The following is a 17,267-nucleotide window of genomic DNA, read 5'->3' on the forward strand; positions in this document are numbered from 1 at the left end:
CTCTACATTCAGAAAACTAAGATCCTGGCATCTGGTCCCATCACTTCATGGCAAATAGATGGGGAAACAGTGGAAACAGTGACAGACTTTTTATTTTTGGGCTCCAAAATCACTGCAGATGGTGACTGCAGCCATGAAATTAGAAGATGCTCGCTCCTTGGAAGAAAAGTTATGACCACCCTAGACAGCATATTAAAAAGCAGAGACATTACTTTGCCAACAAAGGTCCTTCTAGTCAAAGCTATGGTTTTTTTAGTAGTCATGTATGGATGAGAGCTGGACTATAAAGAAAGTTGAGTTCCGAAGAACTGATGCTTTTGAACTGTGGTGTTGGAGAAGACTCTTTGAGAGTCCCTTGGACTGCAAGGAGATCCAACCAGTTCATTCTAAAGTAAATCAGTCCTGGGAGTTCACTAGAAGGACTGATGCTGAAGCTGAAACTCCAATACTTCCCCACCTGATGTGAAGAGCTGACTCATTAGAAAAGACCCTGATGCTGGGACAGATTGAAGGCAGGAAGAGAAGGGGATGACAGAGGATGAGATGGCTGGATGGCATCACCAACTCAATGGACATGAGTTTGAGTAAACTCCGGGAGTTGGTGATGGACAGGGAAGCCTGGCGTGCTGCGGTTCATGGGGTCACGACTGAGCGACTGAACTGAACTGAATAAGAGCAGAACCTTAACTAAGACATTACAGTCAATTCTGAGGGGGAAACTTCTGTGTAAAAGATGAGTATATGTGTGTCTTTATGTGTGTGTGTTTGCTTTAAATGTTTCAAGAAATTTGAAAAACATTAGCTTCTCTGCTTCCTGGATGATCCACAGGTCTTATGGATCTGACTGATAGAAACAAAACAACTGAGAAGGTCCTGTAACGACTTTGCCACCTCACGTATTACTTTGATGATCTTCCTAGTCAGGAGCCAAAGAAGATGCTGGTACTGAAAGCACTGTAAGCAACGCTATCCGAAGATGTTCCAGTTACCCCTCTGTGGGGGAATACTGGACAGAGTTCATTTTGTACTGCATTCCCACTTGTCACTCTAACACATTTACTTAAATATGGTAAAATGCTGAGGGGGGTAGTTTTTCGGTTGTTTATTTTGCTACTCTTTTTTGTGTTCAACAAGCAGCATTACACAAGCATATATTCATAGAGAAGACAAGTAATCTGGAAACAGCTGGCCAAGTCCCAGGAGTTCCAGCCCTTTGCAAAAAGTCAATGAGAGATTTAGGAGAAGAAACTAAACAAGACTAGAGGAGGGAAAAACAGTTTTTCAGTAACAAGATGAAAGAAAACAACTATATTTTCATTTTAAATAACTGTATTTTCAAATGTGGACATCTAGAAGAGGGTCATGACTGAAAGACTAGGGAAAAGGCTATGACAGTAACCTAGGAACAAAGTAACATTACAGTTCCAATGGGACAGAAATAGGTGGACAAATTCAAGAGAAATTCAGGAAGGAGACAAACCTGGAAATTAGGGATTAGTAAAGGCAGGGGAGGGTATGGCAATGGAGACCTGGATGACTCCTTTGAGAATGGATGAAGATGTTATGATCTGGGCCCTTAGTATCTAAGTAGTTTCCTATAACCTATATCCTATCTAAAGATACAAAAAGATCAAGAAAAAGGAGTATGAAGCCAGGCTAAATCTGAATTCTTTGCTTCTGAGCAGTATCTTCAGAAGATGCGTTTATTCACATTAAACCTTCAAGATTCAAATATCATTAAAATAAAAGTTAAAGGAACAGTTACAACTGTTACATGACTGTTACCTAACTGTTAGGAAGAGTTACTAGATAGCCCCAACCTAACACAAAAAACCTGGTCTTGAAATAAGGAGTGTGTGCGTGTGAAACATTCCTTTAAACTTCCTTACAAGAGTAACCAAATGATATCTGTCCTTGATTCAACAGCATTCATTAACCACTACATAAGAAGAAAAATTCATCTATAGTTGACTGGAAAATGAATGTCTACAGAGAAACTGCATAAATACTAAATTTGCATACATGTCAAAAAACTGCCTCAGTGAATTTTTTACATCAGCAAATATATAAACCGAAGTACAAAATACTCTTAGAAACCCATATTCCATTATCTTGTTTTTCAGAGATACTAAATAGTAAAATGACAAATACACATTATATATTTGATCAAGGTAGTATATATTACATATTTAATATTATATACTAAGTGTGTACATATATGTATATATATATACACTTTACTAAGGATTTAAAATTTTTCTTAGAAATATCTACTTTTAAGTCATTTCAATACTCACAATAAAACTGGTGAAAGTGTTCCATTGTTGGTATACCAGGAACAAAGTTGTAGAGGTGAAACTTCAAAGCTTCACTCTTCAGTAAGCTGTAAGCCATCTCTGTAAGATTGATTCCAACTATTGCATAAGAATACCTATGTCAGAAACATTACCAGTTATCCCAGCTAGCCAAATAGTTCATACAGTAAATTTTAAACTATGCAAGGAATTAGTAAAATGTTACTCTGATTAATTTCTAACACAGTATTGATTTTAAAATAAGTTCTACATATTAAGAAAGTAAACCAGAATTGATTAAACATTTTTGTTCTTCAGAGCCTATTGATTTTCTGGATCTAATCTAAAACATGAAAATAAAGCTCTGGTCACATGAATATCTAAAACCAAAATCCTTTTTAAAATATCCAAGAGAGTACTACATACACCCTCATTGATTTCTAAAATACACTGGGTAATCTGACAGTTTCTCCATTATCAGGGTATTTATTTTTATGATGTAATACTGTTATCAATATAATGCTTTTTCAAAGATAGGTATCATTGAAATATAAAAATAAATAATGATAAAGCTAATAACTGCAAAGAATCAGACACAACTTAGCAACCGAACAACAACAAAGCTAATAATGTCAATTTACATTTCACTTCACAAGTTTCAAAGTTATTTCTCATTTTTCTATTCCTATTTCAAAGCCATTTCCCATTCCCATTTTCAAATCTTCCTCAGAAAAATTTTAAAAGGTCCTTATTTTCGTTTTATAGATAAACTATATCTTGTGATAAAAATAACTGAAATACATACAAAATCAGTTTATGATCACATATATTAAAATAATGTCATGCAGTATTATTTATAAAGTTCTTATTAACTAAAATAATTTAGAAAAATACCCTGAAATACTTTCAAATTCAGATCTTCTAATTAACTTGAATTCAAGAGTTTACAGTTTCTTTAATATATCCAGCTTACCCTAATTTTGGATGATTTGAACGGGAAAGAATCTGATGAGCTTCACTGGTGTAATTTTCACTGAAATATCTGAAAAGGTTTAAGAAAAATAACAAAATTAACATGCCATTCAAACTGAAGATACCCAGAAGCAATTTTAAAAGCTACTGTCAAAATGACAGTCCTATTGCCAAAAGTACCCCAATCTCCATCTCAAATCCTTTAGTGACTCTGAGATGCTTCTCAATCAAAACTTAATTCTGAGCCATCAGGCCTATCTAGTATAGGATATGGGTCCTTTGCTAGATTTTGAAGTATTTGACAAAAAAATGATCCAACAAGAGATTTTTTAAATCTATCTTAAGGAAAATCTAGAATTCTGTCTGTTCCACATTTCTTATAAAATAGTCACTGTCTACCTCTTGGGACACTTCCTTTCACCTGAGTTCATTCCTTCTCTTGTGACTTAAGTCTGTACTGCTTAATGCCATTGTCAATGCAATCAGAAGAAAGTCAATAGCCTTCCTTTTGCTTAAAAACCAAACAAAAACAAAACCCTCCTTGATGAGTGGTATAACTAAAATACTGGCCATAAAACAGAAGTATTAGCAGATACAGAAGAGAAATATATAAAGGCTCATACATCCTGTTGGTGAGTACCAATGCAACCTCTTTTGAGTTCTTATAGACCAAACCTTATAGAGAAGTCAGAGCTAATTTTATATTTTCAACCATTTCTAGTACATCATTGGCCATCAAACAATATATCTGGATCTTGGTCATTTTTCAAATTAGTAGCTATTAGCTCTAAATAGAGTAAAAATATCTGCAAATTATTTAAAGATCTATCAGAATCCCTTACCACAGAACTGAATCAAATCCTATTAAATTATTTAAGTTTTAAGCTAAATTATCTTCTGAAAAGCGTTGAAAATCTTGATTTCTGAGGAAATAAGCCAAAAGCAAGGTTATTCAGCAAAAGTTAAGAAAGGAAACATCAGAAGAATGTGTATCTAACTGAACTCCAATTATCTGTGTAGTTTACAAGTACCAAGAAAAAAAGATGGACTTTAAAGGCTAAAAACAAAAGATCTACATGTTCTGAACAATAATAAATTTTAAAATATTTTAGAATTTTCCCAAGTGAAAACAAACTGCATTTATTCTACTTAAATTCAAGTTTCTGTTTATCAAAGTGAAAAATTGGCAATCTCATTTTTTGTAATTATTATCATTATTTTTCAGACTTTTGTGCTTTATTTTTGAAAAGTAGACATATAGGTAACTTTCCTACTCATAAATTTAGGTATTACAGAAAATTAAATACTTTTGTTACTGGAAAAAAAACTGTAAATATCAAAGCCCTACTATATCTTCTATTTTCCTCCCAAATAGCCTTATCCATATTGATCTAGATATTTTTTCTCAATATTAACATAAATTAGCTCAGTTTGGGGAATAATTCTTTCACAGTAACAATTATATGAACTTTGTTATGGTTAGGGTTCTCACCCTAGGCATTTTATAAGCCTATAAATCACTACTCAAGGACAGGCCCAAACACTAAAATATCTCCATCTGCACATTCATATACATATTAATCTTCCAGGTTAATTTCTAAAGTAGAGTTGGTTATCAATTCTGACTTTAGTTACATATTTTGAGATTTCACATATATGCCCAAGCATAAATATTAAAAAAGAAAAACAAGAGAGAATTCATATAGGCTCTGAAAGGTCAGGGATTTAGATCACTTGTCACAGATGGTGAAGAATAAGTGTGAAGAGACTTTATTTTCATCTTGTGTGCTTATATTTCCTAAAATGGAATCAGAGAGCCAAGAAGGAAGAGGCAAAAGGATAAAAAGAGTACATACAATTCCTTAAACGGTATCAGAAAGGTAGGAAGAGAAAGAGGAAAAGTTGGTAAGTAAAGAAATCATACACACACACACACACACACACACACACACAGACAAAGCATATGGTCAACATATTCAAATTTTTGCCAGCATATTAGTAAATACTAATAGCACAGCAGCTACTAAAATTCAGAGATAGTATGAAACAACCAGATTAATTCTTACTAAATCTTAACAAGATTGGAGATTACATGGAATTTCATTTAGAGAACAAAAGAAAGTTTATTTTCACTTACACAAGATTGATTAATCCAAGTATGCCCATGCCTCTGAAGTCTGTTTTGGGATCGTCACCCTGGAAACCAATGTCAGCCCACTGCTTGGAGATTCTAGCCTTCAACTTTTTCGTGGGCATTAGTAGATTCCAAAGCTGTATAAACATGCTTCCATATTACAAACAATAGTGATGCTCTTAATTACCAAGACATTTTCCTTCTCGCAGCTGACATACTGGTAAACTGAATGCTTTCAATTAAACTACTTTTGTAGACAAATCACAGGCTCAACAAAGACTTTAGAGAACATTTCAGTTATCCTAAAAAATGTAGCACATTTATTCCAATGTAAAAGACTGATATAAAGAACGACAGATTTTGAAAAGGTAACAAATACACAGAAATCTGAAACAATAAGATGGCTTTACTTACTAAGTAATACATATACACTAGACTTGGTAAACTGCTTCCTTGAGAAGAACACAGTCCTAGGCACTTGGCCCTTCCCTCAAACACTATATTCTTAAGTAGGCTTTATTCTAATGGCGGGTGATTAGTCCCTAGTCAGAAGGAATACAAGTCTGAGATAGGGAGGGGATCATGGAGAAACAATACCAATAACATTATTTTTACAAATTTTCATAATTTTAAAAGAAAAAAGTATGACTTGTTTGTAAGTAAATATATTCCTCAAGACTGAGGATTTAAGAACAGCTATCAACTATTGGATAGCAACAAACTAATCAATGCAAACTAAAGTTAAAAAAAAAAAAATCAGTCATTTTCCAAATTCAACACCACAAGTCATCAAACAAAACAGACTTACAAAAGTTGATAAGAAAGTTTGTGAAAACTTGCAAAACAGAAATACTTGCATTTTTTTTTCCATTTCACTATCATTTCAGGCATTGTTGAGTAAAGGACTCCTAATGAAAGGAGTATCCTGTTACCTAGAATGAAATGTGAAGACTTTGTGACCTTACTGTAAGACAGGGTCAGGACTCTGGCCCTGAAGCTAATACAGTCATCAGACTGGGTTTTCTCTGGTCCCTCCTCTCATCACTAACACATGCATCTGCTCACCTTAGCGTCTCTCCGTGAGCTCAGCAAGCATTTGATTACGCCAAGAGTGAGGCCCACAACGATGCGGTGAGAGACAAGGTAAGACCGCTAATACTCAACACTTACTCTGTGTAAATATCAAATTTCTGGGTTTCACCCCTGGAGATTGTGATTTCATAGGCCAACGTGGAACTCTGGATTCCAAACGTTAAAACACTGGTTACCTTTAGAGAAGGTGGCCCTTAGATTGCACTTAGAGGCATGGATCTCCTCAGCCCCTGACCCTGCTGAGTTTCTGTGAGGCTGGGTGATTCACTGCCAGCCACTGGCTCTTCACCTTTCGGTAAGTTTCATGATGAATCACCAAGATGAATATTCCCCTGACTAAAATGCTAGGACTTGGGTCTTACTCCTCTAAAGAGAAGATACAGTGTAGAGAGGGTCTGAGGTTACGGGAATAATGATGATGAGAAGGTTATAAAGAGCAGTCCAGCCTCAGTGAGTGCCAGGCACTAACTATGCTAACACCTGAAATATAGAAACTCAACCCGCAGCAAAAGTCCTTTGAGTAGTTTTATTATGCTCTGCCAAAACCAAGTTTTATTTTTAAAGTTCGGTGAAGTGCATATTTATACTCTTTCTGAAAACAAGGAAAAAGTGTTGTTTTTAGACTTGTCTCTCACTGTTACTTAGATACCCGCTTACTGGAATGACGTCTCTTTCCACAGCACGTTTAGTTTATAACCAAACACCAGGTGCTCTGTGCTGTCTTCCCTAACTTTAAACATTAAAAAATACAATCAGAATAGGTGAAGTGGATGGGCAGGTGACTCATTTCTGTTTCAGAACTCATCCTTCTAAGACCTTCCCGAAGCAAATGACTTCATCTTCTCTAGGCCCCAGAATTAAACTCATCCCTCAAAGACAGGTACTAAAGCAGATGACTTGGAAAGCTTGCTCCAGGTCTAATCTCTCATTTTGGCACCACACCGGCCTTATATACTTCTACTCCAGAAATAATAGGAAGGTTCTAAGTAAATTTCTTTACTCCCTTAATTTTTAAATCTATTGTGGCAATATTCAGCATGTTTCATAAATCCCCAAAGATCTGATATAATGATCTGAAAAGGGACCTCCGTGTTCACAGTTTGAGAGGAAGCTGAAAAAATGCCTAATTTTTATAAGGAATTCTATAAAACTTAAGGGGGAAAAACGTCTGAAGCTTGTGGACTCACTTCTCAGTTGAAAAGATCTCCCTTTTTAAGTTTATGATTTATTTCAGAATTAAAAAAAAATTAAAATTAAATTTGAATATCTTATTGATTCTTATCAGAAAATTACAAAAATAGTTAATGAAAAATCTTTCACCAGGATGATTACATTTTCTAAGAGGCAAAGAAATCAGATAGCTGTGTAAGCCTCTAGACATTGTACACAGGCCTTACTATCTTAAGACTGATTTATTTTCCAGTGTCACTCAAAATACAAAATGCCAAAAACTTACCTTGATAAGCAGCTTTTCATGTTGCAGGTTATCAGAATCATACGGCTTTTTTCTCACACTTTCTACATCCAAATAGAGCTGTTTGTAACCAGATATCTGTAGTAAGCATGCCTTCATGCAGATTTTAAAACTGAAAATGATAAAAATTATCATTTTTTAAAAACATACCTTCCTACCACAATAAAGTAACACCTCCCATAGCTTGTGGTTCATATGTCTATTTAGAAAGCAATTTCTAGTTTTCAGTTGCATACAATAAGCATCAAGAGCCTCTGAAAACACAAAGCATTATACAAAGTATCACGTACGGTAAGATAGAACAAGGCCTAGAAAGAGAGCAAGCTGCATAGGAAAAGCAAACTCTGCAAACCGTAAAGTGTGCAAATCCTTCATTTGTTCACTTCTTTTCACATTTTCTCTGTGCAATCTCACACATTTCCCTATTTTTATTGCCCAATATTAACAGCAGACCTGGTTTTCCAAGGATGAAACAACACACACCGCCATGACAGGTTCTCCCAGTTCTCCCGAACACAACAGCTTATCTTCCCTGAAGAAGCATGCTCCTTCTCAACTCAGTCTCTCAATCTGTTCATGGAATCACTAAGCTAGTTCCCCAAGCTAGAATGCTCCGAGTTCTGACCCTCCTCTCCATCAAAAACACATCAAAAGGTCCCCGAGCCCTTATCCTTTCTGGCTCTGAAATGTCCTTTAAAGCCCCCATCATATATCTGTTTAACCTGGTATATTTATGGCTTCATCGTCTCTTGTCCAAATGACTCAGTTTCTTGTTTTGTCTTTATCCCTTCTACCAGCCTCCTATACCCTCAAATTTACCCTCCATCTTCCTAAAATACATATCTGATCATGCAGCTTGTTCGCTTAAAAAAAAAAAACAAAAACAAAAAACAGAGGACAAATCCAAGGTTTTCAGTGTGACGTGTAAGCCTTCTTGCGTGTGTCTCTGACCTCGCACCCCACCCACTTCTCCAGCCTCTGCTCTGTGTCTATCCAACGCTCAGGCCGCAAAGGACTCCCTACCATTTCCAGATCCTCAAGGGCTCTGTGCCTTGTAGCCTCCTTCTCTGCATGAAATGTCCTCCCCAACCTTGTAGCCTCCTTCTCTGCATGAAATGTCCTCCCCAACCCACTCAATGAGGTACAGCTCAAACGTTCCCTCTTCTGTGGAATTATCATCACAGTTCTCTCCTGTACCTTTCCCTGTTTCAGCCTAAACAAATGACTCCTTCCTCAATATCCACATAGAAAATACCAAATGAAGAAAAAATTGTTAAATATTTACTATCTCAATAAACTAGTGCTGAGAACACAAAACTGGAATAAGTCAAGTCCTTCTCTTATGGAACTCAGAATTCATTTGGGGAGGAGCAAGAGCAGATCAGTGACTATAGGACAATGGGTTAATTGTGTAACAGACGACCTTCCTGGAGGAGGGTGGAGGAACTGAATTTTGGAAGACAAAGAAGGACACAGGTGCTGAAGTCACATTTCAGTTTGGGAAAGTGATGGTAAGCTATTTTAGGGAAGGCAGACGGTAAATTGACAATACTGCTGCACTGGGACCCAGTGAGTGAGGGAGTGACGTCGCTCAGTCACGCCTGACTCTTTGCCACCCCATGGACTGTAGCCTACCAGACTCCTCCGTCCATGGGATTTTCCAGGCAAGAGTACTAGAGTGGGCTGCCATTTCCTCCTCCAGGAGATCTTCCCGACCCAGAGATGGAACCCGGGTCTCCCACATTGAAGGCAGACACTTTACCGTCTAAGCCACCAGGGAAGTCCTGGGACCCAGAGATACAGGTTTCAGATCTCCTTCTACTCACCTCTCCCGACCTCACTTCCTCATTGAGTGAAGTGTAAGGACGGAATTGGATGATTTTCACAAACCTTTCACCTCTCATGTTTCACAACTTTGTGTGATCTTTAACCTCACAGGATGTAAGCACACGATAAATGAGAATACTGTAAAAACACACACCTGGCATCCTTCTCAGGGTTAATATTCTTTTCCTTCATTATATCTTCTACACATCTGTCCACTTCACTCTGAACAACAAGTGTAGCTTTCTGTAAAACCTATTTGTGTGAAAGAAAGCTGTATGAGAAAAATCTCTTATAGCTGGGGAAAAAAAGGAGCATTTTCAAAAGGGCAATTGTGCTTTTTATTACTGAGTTCTAAAAAGTTCTTTACTGGATATAAGTCCTTAATCAGATATATGTGCTGTAAATGTTTTCTGTGTGGCTTGCCAATTCATTTCTTAAAGGCATTTTTGATAAGTAGTTTTTATTCTGATGAAGTCTAATTTTTTGATTTTTTTCTTAAATGGTAATGCTATGTCTTCTCTAAAAGAAACTTCTGCTTAACCCATGGTAGAAGATGCATATTCTCCTATGGTTTCTTTGAGAAGGCTTAACATTTTAAATATAGGTCTAAAGTCCATATCAAATTAATTTTCACAAGAAGAGAGTGATAGGAGCCTCCCCACCCCTGACCCTCCCAATTTGGTTCCAGTTGTTCCTGCACTTTACTGGTTTTCCAATACTTTCCTGATCTCACTGAATTGCTTTAGTATTCTTTTTAAAAGTTACATATGGCCTATTTCTGTTGTCTCACCTGTTATATTTATCTCTTTGCTTAGAAAGTCTTGGAAGTCAGACAGTATATGTCCTTTAACTTTGTTCTTTGAGAAGACTATTTGGGCTATACTAGGTCCCTTAAAACTCTATCAACTTTAAATGAGCTTGTCACTCCCTTCAAAAATAACTTGCTGGGATTTTGACTGGAATTGCATTGAATCCACAGGTCAGTTTGGGGATTGGCATCATAACAATATTGACTCTTCTAATTGATGAATACAGTATATCTTTCCATTTTAAGTTTTCTCAGGAAAAGGAGTTGTAATGTGGAAGTCTTACACAGGTTTCATTAAATTTATCCAAGTATATGCTACTGTAAGTGGAATTATTCTCTTTTTTGTTTCTAAGAAGTTTATGTTAACATACAGAAACATACTATGTCCTAGGACATTGCTAAATTCATTTACTAATAATGCCAGTAATTTTTAGATTTCTTAGGATTTTCTATACTCATAAACTATGCCATCTGTTAATAAAGACAGTTTATTTCTTTTCACTCATTATGTCTTAGATTTATTTTCTTTGCCTTACTGCACTGCTTAGGTCTTCCAGCAAATGCTGGATAAAAGGAGAGTAAACATCCTCATTTTTTCCCAACTGAACGTGCAGAGCATTCAATATTTCAGTGTTGCATACCATGCCAGCCTTTAATATGACGATAAAGTTCCTTTTATTCCTAGTTGGTTGACTGTTTTTGATCATGAATGGGTATTAAGTTCTGTCAAAACAGTTTTTTTAATATCTACTGAAATGACCATATTTTTCTGATTTACTTTGTTAATGTGGCAAGTTACATTCACTGACTTTAAAAACATTATTATTTTTATATATTACTGCTTCCATATTAACATCTCTAGTCTTAAAACAACCATGTGGATATTAATACCTTCCTTTTACAATGAGTAACTTGCACAAAGTCAAAGGAAGTGACAGAATCTGAACTTAGACTTTTTTCATAGAAATAAAAAAGTAGAGCAAGTTAATGGAAATACCACAAAATCAGAAGTCAATTTTACTCTACAAAGTATGGATAAATGAAGTAAACAAATGAGATACAACACACACCATAAATTGTATGTCTAAACTGATGAGACTTCGCCCATTAGCTTATTGACAAGTTACGCTGGATTTAAAACTTCAAGAAAACAAAGCTCCTGTGATTTAATTTAAGCACCCACTTGTTGACCATTTCTTTTTAGTATGCTCTTGAAAACACAATTAGCAATTTTCAAATAATAAAATCATAAGAATACAATTTTAATGTGTAGTTCTCTAGTGAACTTTAGTAGCCAGTAAAGGAGATAAAAGATAACGAACATCTTATTTTCTTTAAACTTGCAACTACTACCTTAAAGCCTCCAGACACTTCACCTCTGCCCACCTTACCTCTTACATCTCCAGATGCCTGTTTATAATTACATTAGATTTTGTTTTTTACTTACTGTTTTGTATCCCAAAGACCCTGATGGAATGTTGAACATATAGCAATCACTCAAATCTTTGCTCAAGGACTTGACTAAGGCTCTAGAGTTCTTAAAAAGTAACATCTTATATACAGTCTCACTTAATTCGGGCATAATTTTACAACACATGAAATCCCACTAGCAAATTCCATGACTGAAAATGTTAAAATCAATTTTAGTAATAATAGTTACAGAGACAGATCTGTGAAATAGAGTTCCCAGTTCCAGAATCTCTCCAGATGTTCATCTACAATTTATGATGTTATTACTTCATAAAATTGTGTTCCAAGTTATTAAAGGAACTATATGGGTAGATAGGTATAAACAAATTTTTAGAATCAGCAATTTGGTAACACTCTAGATCCCTACAGTCTTATTAAAGAAGGAGAGAAAAAGATTCTGAACAAAATAAGATTCTGTAAGATTCTGAACAAAAAGGTAGGACTCTGCACTGCTCCCCACAATATTCATTCATGTATGAGTTATACTGACCATTTATAAATAAAAGACTATATCAGTAAAGCACCTATTTTATAGGTCACTCTCCAGAACTTAACTGATAAGTTTGCAACATTCAACAGTGTCCATTTTCTTTCTGGCATGAATCAGGTACTCATATCAGTATCATTAGACACTAGTAGAAAGTCAACATTGTTTGACCCTAAACTCTAGATCCACACTGTACATCACGACCAAATACAAACATATATGAATATCTAAAAAAGTTAGAGATGTATAGTGACAGTGAAGTTGCTCAGTCGTGTCTGACTCTGCAACCCCATGGACTGTAACACACCAGGCTTCCCTGTCCATCACCAACTCCTGAAGCTTACTCAAACTCATGTCCATTGAATCGGTGATGGCATCCAACCATCTCATCCTCTGTCATCCTCTTGTCCTCCCACCTTCAAACTTTCGCAGCATCAGGATCTTTTCAAATGAGTCAGTTCTTCACATCAGGTGGCCAAAGTATTGGAGCTTCAGCTTCAGTATCAGTCCTTCCAATGAACACCCAGGACTGATTTCCTTCAGGATTGACTGGTTGGATCTCCTTGCAGTCCAAGGGACTCTCAAGAGTCTTCTCCAACACCACAATTCAAAAGCATCAATTCTTCGGTGCTCAGCTTTCTTTATAGTCCAACTCTAACATCCATACATGACTACTGGAAAAACCATAGCTTTGACTAGAAGAACCTTTGTTGGCAAAATAATGTCTCTGCTTTCTAATATGCTGTCTAGGTTCATCATAGCTTTTCTTCCAAGGAGCAAGCATCTTTTAATTTCATGGCTGTGGTCACCATCTGCAGTGATTTTGGAGCCCCAAAAAATAGTCTCCCACTGTTTCCACTGTTTCCCCATCTATTTGCCACGAAGTGATAGAACCAGATGCCATGATCTTAGTTTTCTGAATGTTGAGTTTTAAGCCAACTTTTCACTCTCCTCTTTCACTTTCATCAAGAGGCTGTTTAATTCTTCTTCACTTTCAGCCATAAGGGTGATATCATCTGCATATCTGAGGTTATTGGTATTTCTCCAGGCAATCTTGATTCCAGCTTGTGCTTCCTCCAGCCCTGCATTTCGCATGATATACTCTGCACATAAGTTAAATAAGCAGAGTGACAATATACAGCCTTGACATACTCCTTTCCCGATATGGAACCAATCTATTGTTCCATGTCCAGTTCTAACTGTTGCTTCTTGACCTGCATATAGATTTCTTAGGAGGCAGGTCAGGTGGTCTCGTATTCCCATCTCTTTCAGAATTTTCCACAGTTTGTTGTGATCCACTTACAAATTGCCAACATCTGCTGGATCATGGAAAAAGCAAGAGAGTTCCAGAAAAACATCTATTTCTGCTTTATTGACTATGCCAAAGCCTTTGACTGTGTGGAGCACAATAAACTGTGGAAAATTCTGAAAGAGATGGGAATACCAGACCACCTGATCTGCCTCTTGAGAAATTTGTATGCAGGTCAGGAAGCAACAGTTAGAACTGGACATGGAACAACAGACTGGTTCCAAATAGGAAAAGGAGTTCGTCAAGGCTGTATATTGTCATCCTGTTTATTTAACTTTTATGCAGAGCACATCATGAGAAACGCTGGACTGGAAGAAACACAAACTGGAATCAAGATTGCTGGGAGAAATATCAATAACCTCAGGTGTGCAGATGACACCACCCTTATGGCAGAAAGTGAGGAGGAACTCAAAAGCCTCTTGATGAAAGTGAAAGTGGAGAGTGAAAAAGTTGGCTTAAAGCTCAACACTCAGAAAACGAAGATCATGGCATCCAGTCCCACCACTTCATGGGAAACAGATGGGGAAACAGTGGAAACAGTGTCAGGCTTTATTTTTCTGGGCTCCAAAATCACTGCAGATGGTGACTGCAGCCATGAAATTAAAAGACGCTTACTCCTTGGAAGGAAAGTTATGACCAACCTAGATGGCATATTCAAAAGCAGAGACATTATTTTGCCAACTAAGGTCCGTCTAGTCAAGGCTATGGTTCTTCCTGTGGTCACGTATGGATGTGAAAGTTGGACTGTGAAGAAGGCTGAGCGCCGAAAAATTGATGCTTTTGAACTGTGTGGTGTTGGAGAAGACTCTTGAGAGTCCCTTGGACTGCAAGGAGATCCAACCGGTCCATTCTGAAGGAGATCAGCCCTGGGATTTCTTTGGAAGGAATGATGTTGAAGCTGAAACTCCAGTACTTTGGCCACCTCATGTGAAGAGTTGACTCATTGGAAAAGACTCTGATGCTGGGAGGGATTGGGGGCAGGAGGAGAAGGGGACGACAAAGGATGAGATGGCTGGATGGCATCCCTGACTCTATAGACGTGAGTCTCAGTGAACTCCGGGAGTTGGTGATGGACAGGGAGGCCTGGCGTGCTGCGATTCATGGGGTCGCAAAGAGTCGGACACGACTGAGCAACTGATCTGATCTGATCTGATCTGATGTTACTCAAACAAGAATCTAGATGACCCACACTCTACCTATGCCACACCAACTAATCTATATACAGAGGAAAAAAACTGTGAACTACTATAGGGAAGTATAGCATGTGTTAGACTGAATAATCGGCCCCTATTTTTCATTCCCATGTAACTGAATTATATACCCACATGTCTAACATGGCTTTATGGTGAGCAGAATGTATTTCTCCATCCCTTCACTTGGGCTTGGCCATGTAACTTATTCTAGGCATGTTAATGACACATGACACGAGAAAACTTAAAATATATTTGTGTGGTTGGAGCTCCAACGATTTACTATGAATCAATGTGGATTCTTTTCAATCTGGATCCCAGAATGAGATAACTGGAACAGACCTGAACTTGGCACCAGCTTGAGGAAGAGCCTGTCTAGTCGGCCCACAGATATATGAATAAGAAATAACTAACTTTGGTATATGTCACTGAGATTTTATAAGTCTGTTACACAGAAGACTCTTAGAAGAGTCCCTTGGAATGCAAGCAGATCAAGGCAGTTAATCCTAAAGGAAATCAACCCTGAATACTCATTGGAAGGACTGATGCTGAAGTTCAAATACTTTGGCCACCTGATGCGAAGAGCCAACTCACTGGAAAATACTCTGATGCTGGGAAAGAGTGAAGACAAAATGAGAAGTGGGTGGCAGAGGATGATGGTTGGATAGCATCACTGACTTGATGGACATGAATTTGAGCAAACTGTGGAGATAGTGGAAGACTGAGGAGCCTGGTGTGCTACAGTCCATGAGGTCACAAAGAGCTGGACACAACTTAGAGACTAAACCACAGCAATACAGCAGTAGCTGACTAATCAATAGCATGAGTAATAAAAAGTGGCTTATTTTGGATCAAAAGGTTTTCTATTGAAAACCCAAATAACTATCCAAACCTATCCTAAGGACACAATCTATGAGAAGGCTTTCCCCCTAAACACTTTGCTTTCCCACAAGTTATCAAGTTTTGAGGTAAGATAAACAAGCAAAACCTCAAAACAGAACAAATTATTCAAATACTTCTTTGTGACAAGTATTGTACGCTCCCCCCCTCCTCACACACACAAAGAGAAAAAAGTGTTTTAAAAAATAGAATACTACTTCTTAAGTGGGAAAACTTCACACAATACTCTTTACAGCAAAGACTCTTCTAGTAGCACACTAAAAATAATTAACTCTAAAACTAAGACATTCTTTTAAAGAAAAAGTATCTCCAAGTTAATTTTCTAGAATTATTACCTTGATATGATCCTACCTTATTCTTGGAGTATGTCAAGGAATTTTCTGAAAAGAAGCAAAACAATATTATTACTTACTGTTTGTGAATTACTCTATAAACAAATATTATAAATACTGAGAAAATAACAAATTATTTTAATAGCTCTAGATGATACAATAATTTTTACATTTTTTTTCTTATCAAGAGGTACTTTGCTCTCTTCAGAGTAGTCAAAAGGGCAACTCTTAAGATCAAGCAAGAATTTAAGTCAGTCAGAAATTTGTGAAAAATCTTAGGAAGTAATTAAACTTCAGTTATCCAGATGCCCTGAGGTTCCCTCCCTGACCGTCTGCCATTCTTTGCCTGTTGTCTTGGCTACCAACACCCACTGCTCACATCTAACAGGGGTGGATTTCTTAGTTGAAGCGCACTTGTTCAACACAAAAGAGGTTTTGGTTAAGTCATGATTTTCCCATTTAACACCGTGAGCATGAAGTGCAGTGCATCCCTGGTCTGCCTTACTCTGGTCAAGGAGAAATGACCTCAGTCACACTTCTCACTCATCTGTGTTCTAATTTAAAGTAATATTTTCAATTTAGCATGGAAAGCTGATCAATTTTAGAAGGTTAAAGAGCAGCACTGTTCAACAGAAATATAATGCAAGCCCAAATGTGAACCATGTATGTTCACATTTAACATTTACATCTTAACATTTTCTAGTAGCCATATAAGAGTAACAGACACTAATAAAAGTAACATTAATATATTTTAACCCAAAGATCCAAAATATTATCACTTCAACATACAATGAATATAAACAATTATTAGTGAGACACCTTTACATTCTTTGTTCACACAGTCTTTGAAATCCAGCATGTATTTCATACCTCTGCACATCTCAATTCAAACCAATCACATTTCAAGTGTTCAACAGCCACATGTGGCTATTGGCTACACAGTATGACAGAGCAGATTTCCAGTCTAATGATCTTTCT

General features: G+C 36.9%; 1 protein-coding gene across 2 annotated transcripts in view; it reads right to left on the bottom strand.

Moving 5' to 3' along the window:
- Positions 1-17,267, bottom strand: part of ELMOD2 (ELMO domain containing 2) — a 29,381-nt gene that overhangs the window by 10,374 nt on the left and 1,740 nt on the right. For both annotated transcript variants that reach the window (XM_005217554.5, NM_001075705.1), the window contains 6 exon segments: positions 16,309-16,337; positions 9,948-10,045; positions 7,949-8,078; positions 5,404-5,537; positions 3,268-3,336; positions 2,298-2,431 (listed from right to left, as the gene is read on the bottom strand). In XM_005217554.5, the coding sequence (XP_005217611.1) occupies positions 2,298-2,431; positions 3,268-3,336; positions 5,404-5,537; positions 7,949-8,078; positions 9,948-10,045; positions 16,309-16,337 (594 nt within the window).

This window comes from Bos taurus, chromosome 17 (genome assembly GCF_002263795.3).
Source record: "Bos taurus isolate L1 Dominette 01449 registration number 42190680 breed Hereford chromosome 17, ARS-UCD2.0, whole genome shotgun sequence".
NCBI classification, from domain to species: domain Eukaryota; kingdom Metazoa; phylum Chordata; class Mammalia; order Artiodactyla; family Bovidae; genus Bos; species Bos taurus.